General features: G+C 39.9%; 5 protein-coding genes across 13 annotated transcripts in view; 3 read left to right on the forward strand and 2 right to left on the reverse strand.

Moving 5' to 3' along the window:
• Nucleotides 1-399: 399 nt before the first annotated feature.
• On the forward strand, nt 400-2,151 carry LOC105694772 (peroxisomal membrane protein 11C). Its single transcript, XM_012415723.2, has 4 exons — nt 400-1,088; nt 1,214-1,392; nt 1,473-1,541; nt 1,651-2,151. The coding sequence occupies exons 1-4, from the start codon at nt 849-851 to the stop codon at nt 1,868-1,870; spliced, it is 708 nt and encodes a 235-aa protein (XP_012271146.1). The 5' UTR covers nt 400-848; the 3' UTR covers nt 1,871-2,151.
• Nucleotides 2,152-2,887: 736 nt separating this feature from the next.
• Nucleotides 2,888-4,464, forward strand: LOC105694877 (ubiquinol-cytochrome-c reductase complex assembly factor 1). Its single transcript, XM_012415977.1, has 6 exons — nt 2,888-3,030; nt 3,242-3,460; nt 3,611-3,683; nt 3,755-3,921; nt 4,000-4,194; nt 4,334-4,464. Exons 1-6 carry the CDS (start codon nt 2,995-2,997, stop codon nt 4,412-4,414), a joined length of 771 nt encoding a protein of 256 aa, XP_012271400.1. The 5' UTR covers nt 2,888-2,994; the 3' UTR covers nt 4,415-4,464.
• Nucleotides 4,465-7,831, reverse strand: LOC105694875 (sphingomyelin phosphodiesterase-like). The gene is made up of 8 exons (XM_012415975.1): nt 7,643-7,831; nt 6,749-7,059; nt 6,152-6,535; nt 5,900-6,072; nt 5,632-5,832; nt 5,162-5,513; nt 4,873-5,063; nt 4,465-4,801 (listed from the first exon to the last, which is right to left on the reverse strand). Exons 1-8 carry the CDS (start codon nt 7,710-7,712, stop codon nt 4,669-4,671), a joined length of 1,815 nt encoding a protein of 604 aa, XP_012271398.1. The 5' UTR covers nt 7,713-7,831; the 3' UTR covers nt 4,465-4,668.
• A 228-nt stretch (nt 7,832-8,059) lies between these two features.
• On the reverse strand, nt 8,060-10,592 carry LOC105694876 (60S ribosomal export protein NMD3). Its single transcript, XM_012415976.2, has 11 exons — nt 10,403-10,592; nt 10,202-10,336; nt 9,976-10,126; nt 9,755-9,889; nt 9,553-9,661; nt 9,341-9,491; nt 9,124-9,266; nt 8,908-9,059; nt 8,701-8,816; nt 8,434-8,616; nt 8,060-8,320 (listed from the first exon to the last, which is right to left on the reverse strand). The coding sequence occupies exons 1-11, from the start codon at nt 10,450-10,452 to the stop codon at nt 8,125-8,127; spliced, it is 1,521 nt and encodes a 506-aa protein (XP_012271399.1). The 5' UTR covers nt 10,453-10,592; the 3' UTR covers nt 8,060-8,124.
• Nucleotides 10,593-10,896: 304 nt separating this feature from the next.
• LOC105694804 (protein lap4) overlaps nt 10,897-13,354 on the forward strand; it is a 39,048-nt gene continuing 36,590 nt past the window's right edge. For all 9 annotated transcript variants that reach the window (XR_001103552.1, XM_012415816.2, XM_012415819.2 and 6 more), the window contains exons 1-2: nt 10,897-11,370; nt 11,525-11,642. Coding sequence is in view for 8 of the 9 variants with exons in the window: in XM_012415816.2 (XP_012271239.1) it covers nt 11,209-11,370; nt 11,525-11,642 (280 nt within the window). In the remaining variant the exon portion in view is untranslated. The remainder of the gene's footprint in view (nt 11,371-11,524; nt 11,643-13,354) is intronic.

Here is a 13,354-nt window from a genome sequence, read left to right on the forward strand (position 1 = left end):
TTGGGACGCGCGAAGATTTCTAGGAGCGATCGCACTCACGCAGATTCGCTGCTATGAGAGTTCCATACGCGACACCGACGCGTGCTCCAAAGCTCCGCATCACGTCGACTGCGAGGCAACAATGTACTTAATAGTAGTAGATAAGTAGATAAAGTCATATGGAGCGTCACGAGTGTTCTTCCCTTACCATCAAAAGCGTGCAGTGACGGTAAGCGTAGGTAAGCCACCACCGTCAACTGCCGCATGGTATTACCATCACGAGTACGTGAGCCGCCAACACCGACTAACAGATGGTACCGCCATCGCGAGTGCGCGAGCTCCTATCAGAAATTCGTTGCGCCGCCCTTGGGGGCAAAAAACGGTGAAAGCTAACGTACGAAATCAGAGGACAGCACAGGATGCGATCGCACGATCCTACGCATGAGCAATCTCCCAACTCATCTCTGTCGCGGATCGGTGTCATCCTTAGGGGATGGAACTGATCCCCCATGTCCCGCCACGTGGAGACCGCTGCGAGTGGAATCCGCCTAAGCATAGACACCTGATTCAATCGACTTCCCAGCAACTGAGAACCCGACAGAAGCAGGATTTCATGACCCACACACGCACGCAACCCACACGCATACCATACTCATCCGTCCACACTTTGCACACCGCATGCTTTACAAGTAAACTTAAAACTAAGGAAAGTCGTAAGGTGTATACTATAATTTTCCGGATTATACTATAATTGTGGCTCGACCATACTATAATTCACGGGCTTAGAGTTGGCGACACTGCAGCCAACGCCTCAGTAGTGCTCAGTAGGACTTGAGACTCTTGGATTGTTCTTTGGAATAATTGTAATCATGGCCAACTCAACTGCTGCAATAATATCGAATTACTTGGACACTTATCAAGGGCGTGATAAGATTTTAAGAACCTTGTCGTATATGGCAAAGTTGGCAACTGGTATGACAAGATCAGATGATGCCGCTACGAGATTTAAGAAATTTGGAAGTGAACTTAGCGGATGCAGGGTTATGTTGAGATTATTGGATGACATTCCAAATTTACATAGCGCCATTACGTATGGATTGGGGGCACAGGTATGTTAATAATTACCATAGTTGCAATTGGGAACGCCAGTCATAGTACCGTATTAAATAAAGGCGCTAACGAACGGTTCATATATTTTTCTAGAAACGAGTAACTATCGTATCTGATCTAATAGGAGCCTGACTGGTTAATCAGATGTGCCGAATTATTACAAATTACCGTTCACTTATTCTATGGTCCGATTGAACATATCTGTTGGGCTGGGGATCGTAAGATCGTTGCAATCGATACCAAAGCATGGGATAGTGCTACGATTTGGTGTTGGATCGTTTCAATTTCTTTATCCTTATTCAAGTAAGAACTCAACGTCTTCGTTTTGCCAGAATTTGTATCGATTTCAATTTAAATTGATTATATTTGTGTGACGATTTTAGATCTATTCGGCGGCTTCAGCAACTGAAAAATAATAAGACTTGCTTAGACAAAAGCAACTGTGAATCAAGGTAAATCCTTTTTAAAGATAAAATTTATTAAATATGCATGTTATCATTTTTTTAAATTAATTTAACTTATTATTTCTGATTATTTAAAAAAAAAACAATTTTGGCACAGGATTGCATTGAAGACAATCAGTTCCCAAAGGAATAGCGAGATATTGACAAGTATAAGACTAATATTAGATGTAAGCTATGCCGTGAGTTACCTACCTCCAGGAATATTATGGGGTGGTCGACTGACCACGTGGCAAGTGGGAGCTCTCGGAACGGTATCTTCTTTAATTGGACTCTATCAGTCGATACATAAAGAAGTGGCACATCAAAAACACAAATGATAGGTGATTGTTGCCTTTCGATTAACTGTCAGAGTATTTTTTCCTTTTTTTACTATAATGATCTAATAGTACAATGATAATAATCTTTTATATATATATATATCGCGATGCTATAAATCATTACTAACATGAAATGTTTCATCTTTAATTGTCTACTTCTTGAATTGACTACTTACAGATTTATTATAATAATGACGGTAATTTTAAAGACTCACTGTTACCATTTTGCACGTGTATCAAAATATCTTAGAACATGAATAAAGAAAAGATATATATTTTAATAAAAAGTACTAAAATTCAATTTAACGGATAAGATCAGAGATGAGTTGGGAGATTGCTGGCAGAGTCGCGCGATCACAACCTGTGATGCCTTCTGGTTTCGTAGGTTAACTTTCACCGTTTAAGCCCCTCTTTTGCGGTTAAAATAAATACGGTAAGTGAAGGGTAAAGTCAAAGACGACGCCACGAGTGTTCTTTCCATACCATTAAAAGCGAGCAGTGTCGGTAAGCGTAGATAAGCCACCACCGTCAACAACCGCATGGTATTACCATCACGAGTACGTGAGCCGCCAACGGCGACTGGTAGATGGTACGGCCATCGCGAGTGCGCGAGCTCCTATTAGAAATTAAATTCGTTGCGCCGCCCTTGGGGGCAAAAAACGGTGAAAGCTAACGTACGAAACCTGAGGGCAGCACAGGATGCGATCGCACGATCCTGCCCGTGAGCAATCTCCCAACTCATCTCTGTCCCTACCAGAAATTCGTTGCGCTGCCCTTGAGGGCAAAAAACGGTGAAAGTGACGTTGAAACCAAAGGGCAGCACAGGATGCGATCGCGCGACCCTGCCCGTGAGCAATCTCCCAACTCATCCCTGTCGATAATGTTTTAGAGGTTATGTATCAGGTTCCATAGACGCCCGCAATGGTGCGTGTTTTTTTTTCATTCACTAATGTGTTAAAGTGTGGCAGCACTAACCTCCTACCTGTAATTGCCAGTAATTGTCAGTATTGTTGACAGTATGAGGATGGTTGAATTTCTCTCAAAACGATTGACTACATAATAGTTTCTTGTTAATTGTATTGTAATATTCAAGGATTATAACGTGATAAGAAGTCCTGTGACAAATGATGCGCCGGTTTCAGGTATCCACTTTGATCAGGGTGTGTATTCAACTTTTTCGTGCTCTCGAAAATAAACCTAACCTGTTTTTCGAAATAAGTACCTCACATTTATTCCAATAAACAATTAAATTGTCTCTCGTATTTTATGTTGTCAGCAGCAGTAAATCCGATGTGATTTTAATTTTCATAAGAGATAATATTTCCATTAGCGGTCTACTAATGTGAATAATTAAATATATAATGTTATTAGGTACCACAAGTTGTAACGTCTAACATTTCAACGTGCTGGATAAAATCAATTGATTCGGAACTTGAGACACCTGCATTTGCTCTGCCTCATGGTTCGTCACGTTTTTTCCATTTGAGTAGGCCACAATGTATTTCTATTGCAAGAAAAATCGTGTATCAGCCTAATATATTTGCTAGAACTAAACAAAAAGTTGTCAACTTCTTCGATGTAAAAAGATATGTAAGTATCTTTGTATGTATCACTTCTATGAAGAATATTTATTTTTTGCATTTTTTTAAGAAGAGATTACATGGAAATGGTATTAATGATAATTTACTTTTAAAGTATCATATATTATTATTACTTTATGTACAAAATATATCTTTCCAGAGACAAAAATTGTCTACTTACTTTTTATACGAGCAAATTGCGGATGAGATAGATTATTCTGAATTTTTTGAAGGTATTTCATATTTATTCGATTTTGTCATGTGGAGTGTGTATCTTTACTACATATAACTTTATTGGTTTTAGAATTTAAAATGGCAGACACTTTTAACTCATGGTTCCTAATCACAGAATTGCATGTCTGGATGATAATGAGTAGGTTCATGGCAGAAGGTGAACTGGGAATCTTTCTTAGAAACTCTATTGTTCAAGCGATGTGGGAAGATGTGAACATCAGAACAAAAAAGTTAAAAGTATGCATAATGTTTATAAATAACCACTAGTACTAGTATTAACCATAGATAAAAACTATAATTAACTGGATTTCATAGGATGCTAATCAAACCAGTCTACGAAAACAAGTAAAAGAAACATCTCAACAGTTTAATGCAGCAATAATTGGCTATGACGAAGGACTTTTCTCCGATGATAAAGTATTGGCTGGTGCATTATGGAGAAGATTTTTTGCTTTAGAAACGAATAATCCAGAGCACATTGAAAAATTAGTCATGTATACTAGAAAACAAGTATGTATTTAATCAGGAATTGATATTCTGCCACGATTTTTTTATTTGCAGTATAAGATTTATTTACATTATCTTCTTTTTATGCCCGTTGATATGTGTACACTCGATAAATATTTCCAACTATGCTTTTCTTTTGTAGATGAACATGCTTGACAAGATACCATTAGAAACTATATTAAAACAACATAGAGTACCTTGGATACCGTTAAAAAATTGTTAATTTTAGAAAAATAATGCGTGCCAGGTAATGTAATAAATGTACATACAGTATACAAAAGTATTCATTTATTGTTATAAAAAATTTCAAAGAGTGTGCAATTATCTGCAAACTGTGAAATGTCCTAAAGTTATATTTGTGACATATTTGATTCTATCGACTTGACAAGACAAAACTTGACATTTTTATGAGTGCTTTGTATCAGAAACTAAAATGTTACAAATTGATTCTCTGGATAAAAACAAAAAAGAGAAATGCTATTGCTTTGTGAAATATTTACATTGAGAATCATCGTCAACTGCACTGGTCACTATTTTGCAGAGGTACTCTTTCAGGCAGGTATTCTGACAGCCTATTTGCAAGCCCGGGTCAGCTAATTTGATAAAATTCCTGAAATGGAAATATTGTTGCAATGTACATGAGTTATTACAGGTATAGGAGGTATAGTAAAAGGAACTTACTTATGATAAGTGCGCAGCATGCTGCTGTTTTGGGATAAGGTAATAACCCAATCATTTAAAGAGTTAAGAGACAAATCACGTAATCCATACTGTTCCTTGAAGGAGTACGATTCGAACCATTGGGGTCGTTGAGTTGGGTTCTCATTGGCTAAGGTGAGATTGTAAATCCACGTGTGTATGTCCTCGATTTCCTGTGATAGAAAATAAGAGATCACTCAAATGGTTATGAAGTCTAGAATTTTCTCTTTACGAACAACTATCAAAATATTATATGTGGTCATAAACTTACAAAAGTGTTAGCATTTACGTCGTAGGTCTTGTAATTTGGATTGAGAGATGGATAAGTTGTGAGGCTGCCACCGTTCCAAGCAACATTGACAGGTTTTGTGTTATTCTCAAGATCGTAAAAGATACGCAGTTCATCGTTGTGAGTGTGTCCGTTGAATTGACCAGTTATTATATGAGCAAATCTATTGACAATCCTTCGGTATTCTCGACTCCAGGTAATATAACAAGATTCATCACCGGGAGGAATGTGTGCTAGTATATGTACATATTCATTGGATTCTTCGGCCTTTTCAAGAATGTCTATCAACCATCTCAACTGATCGTCAGGGTCTCTGGGATCGTACAGCAGCCACCTATAATGAATATAAAATAATTGGAGATATAAGATGGTAAGATTAATAATTTACAACTTCTGTTTCTTTAAAATCGGATAGATATTATAACGAGTAACTAATAGAATGTCAATCGTACCAATTATACGTATAGCAAACGTTATTGTTTAACGCAATGATCCGGAACCCTTTCTTTGGGGAAACTGTGTAAAAGCCACCCTTGAGTATGGTGGATCGAGTGGATTCTGGTAACCAGCCATAATTAATCCACGTATCAGCCATTAAAGTGTAAAGCCATTCTGTACTGAAGTCTTCATTCTTCAGGTAACTTGGTGCGAAACTACATCATAAATAAAGTTAAAAATAAAAGATCAATGTGTATCAACTAAAGAATCAAGCAGTCTTACATGTTGGCTGGCTGAGGTTCGTGATTCCCAAAAATTGGGTAAACCGGAATGTCCCCAAATGTATCGTAAAGTTCTGCATAGCTTTTTGTTAAACTTTCTATATTTCCAGCCTTGGTGGTCTCCCAAATTCCATGGTCAATGATATCTCCAGTGAAATAAATATAGGTGATATTCTGAAATAATATATTATTTCAGAGATGCCACCCTCCGTATAAAAAAAAAACCACAGAATTTTTATTCGTAGTGGCATACCTTGTGGACATCTTTAATGTGATCCAAAACATCCGTAACTGCATGCCAGGGAGTATCGCAATAATGATAATCGCCCCAGTAACCCGCAGTCAAGCCACTGGTATTTGTCTTGTTTTGTCCTTGGCGACAGCAAATTGGTTCATCGCAGTCAGCATTGCCCCTAGGCTCATAACTGGGATCGTAGTGAACGTCAGTTATCTGAAGAATCTTAACAGTCCGATCACTCCTTTCCTTCTGTATCACCTTCGCTGAACCACTTGCGATATTCACCGACCACTCGAACTCACTGTTTGCCGTAGTGCAGGACTTTGTTTGCAATATTACTCCGCAGATGTCGGTCTCTGTGAGGTTTGGCCTTTTATCAACTATGTAAAATAGGATCGGCTGAAACAAATGATATTAAATATAACACAATTTTATGGCGAGAAATTATACGTATCCTTGACATATATTTATTCGCTGTTATTTATCAAGTCATTTTGGTACAGCCAAATGGGATTTACTCGGCTCGGTTTTATTTCGGGACTTATCACCTGTGTCAAGTGTAAGCGAATGAAGCGTGGATAAAATGTTAATCAAGAGACCGTTAATGCATACCGCATTTAATTCGATGGCCCCGTGACATACATCGACCGTTTGCAAATTCAGTGCTATGCAGAGCTTAATTATTATGCCTTCGATGGTGTCTAGCGAGGCACCTGTTCGTCTCATTGTGATCGCTGTTTTCACCACAGCCTGGCATATTATACATATGTGCTTAGCCCTTTCCCCAGTGAAGCTTTTCCAATCTGTCCTTTGCAATTCTTTTGGGATGGCTAGAGTGCTTATCATCCTTTTCAATAACGTAGTCTCCTGTCCTGTCTTCACTAATAAGTCGATCTGGTTCGTCATTGATCTAACGTTGACATCTGTTACAAATAAACACGGTTTTAGCTTTTCATTCAATTAGTCAGCAAAGGCTATACAATTTCACAGCCAAAGTTCTTGATAAGAGAAAGACATTGAACATGTTGAAACTATTTCACAACGTAATGTGTACCGAAGACACCTATTATTGGTGTATATATCTTTATTTGTTTAATTGCTACATGTTGAATCTACAGCTTCACATGCCTGTGATCGCGTTCTTTATCACGTCTGACAATCAAAAAATCGATTATCTCAGGTATCTGTTTTTTTGACATTGTCAAGTGGCTGATACCGATAAGCCAAGTGCACCTACAATAAGGTAAACTCCCTGTCTAGAAATTGTGTAATACACGACTGGTGATCAGAATATTTTCGTTAATAAAAGAATTTGACAATTATTTTAATCGATTAATTGATACAGAACGTGATAAGCTCGTTTAAATTTACAGTGTATTATAATACCGTTGTACCTCCATTTTCTACAAGTCTAAGACGTGTAAATAATTATTTTCTCTGTAAAACATTTATTCAATTATTAGAAAATATTGAGAGTAATGTTAGTTTAATTTTTTTCTTTCTTACCTTCAGTGTTTACCGAGCTCCAAGAACACAGGAGTCCCAGAAAAAATATAACGACTCGCCAGTTCGACATCTCAACGCGTTCTGGGAACGAATGAGATTCGAATGCGGTGTTACCCGCTTTTTGTATGAGTAAATGCGTATCTCCCTAACATATGATTTGATAAGAATCGTAAGAAGTCTTGTTTAGATTCGAATATTGCTGTCGTGTTTACTAATGGTACACGTGGACTACACTGTGATAGAAATAGCGGTTTCGACGCTGGTTAAACACTAGGAAAGTTCCACTGTGTCAAAAGGAAGTTCGATATCACTTTTTTCCAATTTCATAAAAATGTGCACTGTGGAGATTTTACACGAAACGTTTAATGGTGGGCATAATTGAACCTTTTCGGTATCAACTGATTAAGGTAAAACCAGTTTCCGTAAACCGTTACAGAAGTTCAGGGCAATGCCATTGACCAAGTTCACTTCTCTTTTATTTCTTAGTCGAAAATTTCGTACATATCCGAGTCTTCAATTACAAGATCATCCAGCATCTCTGCGAGAGTAATTTGTGGGATAGTTGGGTCCAGCTCGTTCGTGTCAATGGGGATCTGTTTGGATGAATCTTTAAAAATGTTTACATTCTGTCGGAGCTCTGCATCTTCTTCCAGTTCGTCCAGGAATTCGTTATACTCGCTGTTAATGAAGAATAACAAATATTTTGGCATGTTAATATAATATAATATGATATACATAATGTCATTCTGAAGAAGGTTTAAGTTCTGAATTATTTAAAATCATAGACTTACTTGTTTTCAGTGCTGACGCTAATCATTTCTCCAGCCAATCGCTTCAACTTCCACATTCTAGCTCTGCGACGAGCAGACTTATCATGTCCATAAAACTTTTTCACCAGGATAACGTCAGGAGTAGAATCTTTGTCTAATTTATCAAAATACGGATCGTTGATGTTAGTGTCACTGATAGCATATCTACAAAAAAAATACGGTTATGATCCCGCGTAATAAAGGTTTTTCTTTTAACATTGTTAACGCGTGGCATTTTAATACACATACCCAAGAGCGGAGTCACCAGGCTTTAAGACATGTCCCAGATGTGTCCTTGCATGTATCATGTTCTCGTTAACTCCTAGTTCACTAGCTTTGACCAACCAAACGTCTGATATAATGTGCTGAAAAATAATTGAATGAATTGTAATATATTAGATGGTTTATAATATTATACGTAGCATAGTATATATATTAGACAAGAATTTATTATACCTTATGAGAAATTGCTCCTTGACCTGGAAATACTTTCTTGTCTTTGTCAGAAATCGGTTCAATATCCATAACTACATACTCTATTAGCTGTTTCGGGTTACAGATACAATTGAAAGGATATCTCCAGTAAACCGTAGAACTGACTTCAGCAACTGCAAAAATATTAATTAATCACAGGTTCTTGGGTTAATTATCAGGAATAGTCGTGGGTCTTACTTTGTCCAGTCGCCACGTCTATTAGGTGCAAGGAATTTGTAACCTTATACATAAGACAGACAGGATTTATTCCACCCAATTGTTGAGTTAATTTTTTTGGAAGGCAAATCACACTGTCCTTGGATACTGGCACAAGTTCTACACTGTATTAAATAATCATTTGTTACTTTAATAAGTGAAGAACAAAAAAACAGGGACTACAAATATTAAATCATACCTATATGTAAATTTATAGTTGTAGATGTTACTATGAATATCATGCGAAATTAGCTTTTTTGCATGTTGATAGCGGCAAGGTAGAACAGCTACTAAAAAGTCAACCATTTTTCTAGCCGCTGCTTCATTAGCGTAGAAGAAGTCAATGCCCTCTAAATAAATAGAAAAATTGTTTAAATAACATTTCAAATTGATGCAAAAAACAAGTCTTACCATGTATAGGCTTGATACCCAAAGTCTGTTCATGAGCTTTATGTTTCAAAATCAACTGCTCCAAGTAATAGAAAGTTTTCTTATTTATAGCCTTCTGTCGAACTTGTACCTAGATTAATATAAAATAAACTTTAACTGGAACACTAAGATTGATATATTTTATCTTTACTCTAATGAATATAATTAATCCGAATGAACGTACCGATGCACGCCAGAAATCTTGGGCTTCGGAACGATGGCAAGTGTCACACATTTGATTATTAACGATATACTCCACAACAAATACTTGTTGTAAAACTGCTCCTCCAAGAACTTCGCCATGCACCGTCAGTTTCACCTGAAAACGGCACATTTTATAAAGACATATTAAGCTATAAAAATTTTGAAAGTAGCTAACAACAACAAACTGTTATCAAAATTTACCTTAAGTCTTTTCGAATGAGGTTCCGTCCAGATAAATCCTGCATCGATAAGTTTCACTCGATTCAAACCTTTCAATTTTTTCAAACACAACGACAAAAGTTCTCGGGATTCCAAAGGTGCGTGAACCCATTCCATCGGAGGTTGAAGATACCTAAAATATTAATTCAAAACAAAGAAACATTAACACTAAACTGCAAGTGTGTCAAATCATACAGATCGCCGATACCTTTCGCATCCTTTACAGAAGATCAACGTCGCTTGCTTTGGAATCCCTTCCGTAATATCCACATGAACTCGTAAACACCCCACGCACATATTAGCAGGATTCGGCTCGATCGGAGTACCGCATTCGCAGCACAATCTAACAAAACCATCCCAAATTAAAACAATTAACCAATAAATCAAACAATTCCAAGAAAACACTTACATTTTAGCAACCGTGTGTGCGGGGTTTTCGATTTTCTCCATGTACTCCATGTTGCTTTCTGGAATCTGTAGTCTATTAAATAATTATTCCCATTCGCCGTCCTCCACACCCAAGCACGTGTCCTAACAATTTAACCGAACTTAACCTATAAAATGACAGCCAGGAGTACCGAGAATTGCTCAAATCATAGATATACAATGCTATTCCTTTCCACGCTGTGTGTTAAGAACATTTCCAAAGGACGCCGTTATTCGCTCGCGTCCACCACCGAGGGGCGGCACAGGATGCGATCACGCAACCCTGTGTGAGGTTGGAACAGGTTGGAACGACCTGAAGCAATGTGTGTAGATCCTGCGCGCGCCGCTAGGCAGCGGCGCGGTCGGTCGCGCTCAAGCGCCAGTTATCTCCTAACGTCTCCGTCATTGGTATATCCGTGCTCTTGGGCCTGGCTGGCCTCGTCTTCGGCACTCGCGGTGGTTCGTGGCGGCCAGTGGCGGCGGTTTCGCGTTTTGGAGCCTCGCCGACACGATGACGTCAGACGTTCGAGGCGCAAGCCGAGGGAACGCGTTTAAAGCCGAATAGGGCGTGAAAGTGTGCGTAGCGCGGCGCTCGTCTCCCTTCGTAGTTCTTTAACCCGCGTCTCGCCCGGAGCCGAGTAAAATGCGCGCTTAGGCCGCGCGTGTGTACTGTGATAGATAGGAATACAATACGTGGGTTAATCATGTTTGGTGCTCTCGCGGTGTGATCGATATATCCGCGATACGCTTCGAGGGAGAAAGGCGAGTCGGGCCGAGTAGCGGGGAATCATGTTCCGCTGCATTCCGATATTCAAAGCGTGTAACAGGCAGGTGGAATACGTTGACAGGCGGCACTGCTCCCTCACGAACGTGCCCGACGACATCCTGAGGTACTCCTGCAGCCTCGAGGAACTCCTCCTCGACGCCAACCACATCAGGGACCTGCCAAAGGTGAGAGGCATCCTCCGTCCGAGGACGCGCCGCGCCGCGTCCTGACGTTAACCGTGTGACACGGCGGGCCGCGCGCGTCGCGCGTCCCGGCGCGTCCCCGGCTAGTCGACGTGACGCCCTCCAAATCCTTCAAAACCTTATTTTCTCCTCGCAGAACTTGTTCCGCCTCCAAAGGCTACGTAAACTGGGACTCAGCGACAATGAGATCCACCGACTGCCCCCTGAGATCCAGAACTTCGAGAACCTCGTGGAACTCGACGTCTCCAGGAATGGTGAGTGCAACTTTAATCCGTTCTTTTTTTTTTAGGTTAAGTCTGGGTATTAGGGGAGTCACGGTCTTGGGAAATCCTCTGCCCTCATTTTTAACTCCTCCAGGGATTCTATGGGGTTTATCAGTGCTGACGATAGCTCCTAGAGAGGTTAGGTTCGCCCTGGTCAGGACCCGCCCACCGTGGAACGAGATTTTTTTCTCCCATAGCTCGTGGGTTCGAGCAATCTGGCAGAACTCGTTTGACCTTCCACGATCCTGGAGGAACGTTTTTAATGACAAGAAGGCCCATTCCTGGGAAATTTAATGTGGTTTACTCCTTTTTGTTTAAATCCCTTTTAAGGGTCTGGGATTTAAAAGTGAAACCGGAGCGAGGTTAGATTTGCCCTGAGCAAGACCATCGCAAGATATTCCACTATTCCTATTTCATGGGACTCACAGCTTCGAGCAACCTGGCAGGTCTTGTTAAATATTCCATCGACCCGAGGGAAAAAGTCTTCGACGATGGGAAGTGAGTTTAAGAGGCCTCGTTCAATTTCTGGTTCTCTTTGCTCGCGGGCGAGGGTGATTTCGCGGCGGGCTCTAATTTACGACGCAGCTTGCACCGAGAGGAGATATTTTTTTTACGAGTTTTATCGGGCTCCAGCGTTAGAAACGCACGTGGGGGTTTTCGAAGCACTTCTCTGAGTTTCAACGGACCTCGCCTTTCCCGGGGGGACAAAATCTCCGACGGTGCATCTCGTGTGTACAAGTCGAGAGCGTTGCGTTTCAATTAGCCGAAATCGCGTTCTTTTTTTAGCAGGTCGACCCAAGGCCTCGGGGCGGACCGGTGAGTCCGGTTCCCCCGGACGACTGCCGATACAGAAATTCCGGCATCGTGAAAACACCGAGACTCGAGATATGGAAACCCGACGTGGCCCGAGTCACTTAACGGATTCACCGGATTTTCCGGTTACCTCGCCTAGAGCGAAAATGCGAAATTGCTCGCTTACCCACAATTCGCGCAAATGATCACTTCGAGCCTCGCGTAAAATTACCCGTAAATATCTTTATACAACGTTGCATACTTAAGGTGATACGAAAGGGTCACGTTATACATACAAAACGTCAATATATTTATAAAACTTTTCTCCAAACTGGGTGCGCCAAACAATTCGAAACTTTAACACGTGATTATGAAGAACCCTAAACTTGGTTCTAATCTAGGTTAAATAAATAAAAAAAGAAAAAAGAAGAAATTGTTATTGAACGTGATAACGTTTCAAATGATCCGGTGCACCCAGTTTGGAGAAAACTTGTATAAATATTTCTACCTTTTAATATATATACACACATATAGAATGACCCTTTCGTATCACCATTGCAGGAAAATTACACTTTTAAATTCACGACATTTCTAACGGTATCCGTATTTAACGGTGCCCTTGTTTTTTATTTTAGCGAGCATTTTTATTACGGTACATTTATCGTCGATATTTTCGACAACATACGAGTATGCGTCTCTGCCATTTGGCGTTCGGAATTATTAAACGAACATGAAATTATGAAATATTGCGTTATCTTGCTATTTCGAGGGGGGGATACGGGGGAGTATTTTTAGGTTAGGTTGCGCGGCAAGACGCGTCCTTTCCTTCGCGCTCACCTCTCCGTAAAGGAGATCTAAAGATTGAGGATTTCTATGGAAGAGGTGGCGGAGTTCTCGCCTGGCTGGCGATA

This window comes from Orussus abietinus, unplaced genomic scaffold (genome assembly GCF_000612105.2).
Source record: "Orussus abietinus isolate OABI.00-Male unplaced genomic scaffold, Oabi_2.0 scaffold550, whole genome shotgun sequence".
Classification (NCBI taxonomy): domain Eukaryota; kingdom Metazoa; phylum Arthropoda; class Insecta; order Hymenoptera; family Orussidae; genus Orussus; species Orussus abietinus.

Coding starts and splice junctions, on each gene's coding strand:
- LOC105694875 (XM_012415975.1), bottom strand. CDS start 7,712: ATGTCGAACTGGCGAGTCGTTATATTTTTTCTGGGACTCCTGTGTTCT. Junction 6,536..6,748: donor GGGCCATCGAATTAAATGCG/GTATGCATTAAC, acceptor CATTTGTTTCAG/CCGATCCTATTTTACATAGT. Junction 4,802..4,872: donor ATGCTGCGCACTTATCATAA/GTAAGTTCCTTT, acceptor TTTCCATTTCAG/GAATTTTATCAAATTAGCTG.
- LOC105694772 (XM_012415723.2), top strand. CDS start 849: ATGGCCAACTCAACTGCTGCAATAATATCGAATTACTTGGACACTTAT. Junction 1,393..1,472: donor ATTTCTTTATCCTTATTCAA/GTAAGAACTCAA, acceptor TGACGATTTTAG/ATCTATTCGGCGGCTTCAGC. Junction 1,542..1,650: donor AAAAGCAACTGTGAATCAAG/GTAAATCCTTTT, acceptor ATTTTGGCACAG/GATTGCATTGAAGACAATCA.
- LOC105694876 (XM_012415976.2), bottom strand. CDS start 10,452: ATGGAGTACATGGAGAAAATCGAAAACCCCGCACACACGGTTGCTAAA. Junction 9,890..9,975: donor CTCATTCGAAAAGACTTAAG/GTAAATTTTGAT, acceptor TGCCGTTTTCAG/GTGAAACTGACGGTGCATGG. Junction 9,267..9,340: donor AACTATAAATTTACATATAG/GTATGATTTAAT, acceptor TATTTAATACAG/TGTAGAACTTGTGCCAGTAT.
- LOC105694877 (XM_012415977.1), top strand. CDS start 2,995: ATGATGCGCCGGTTTCAGGTATCCACTTTGATCAGG. Junction 3,031..3,241: donor AGGTATCCACTTTGATCAGG/GTGTGTATTCAA, acceptor TAATGTTATTAG/GTACCACAAGTTGTAACGTC. Junction 3,461..3,610: donor TCTTCGATGTAAAAAGATAT/GTAAGTATCTTT, acceptor ATATCTTTCCAG/AGACAAAAATTGTCTACTTA.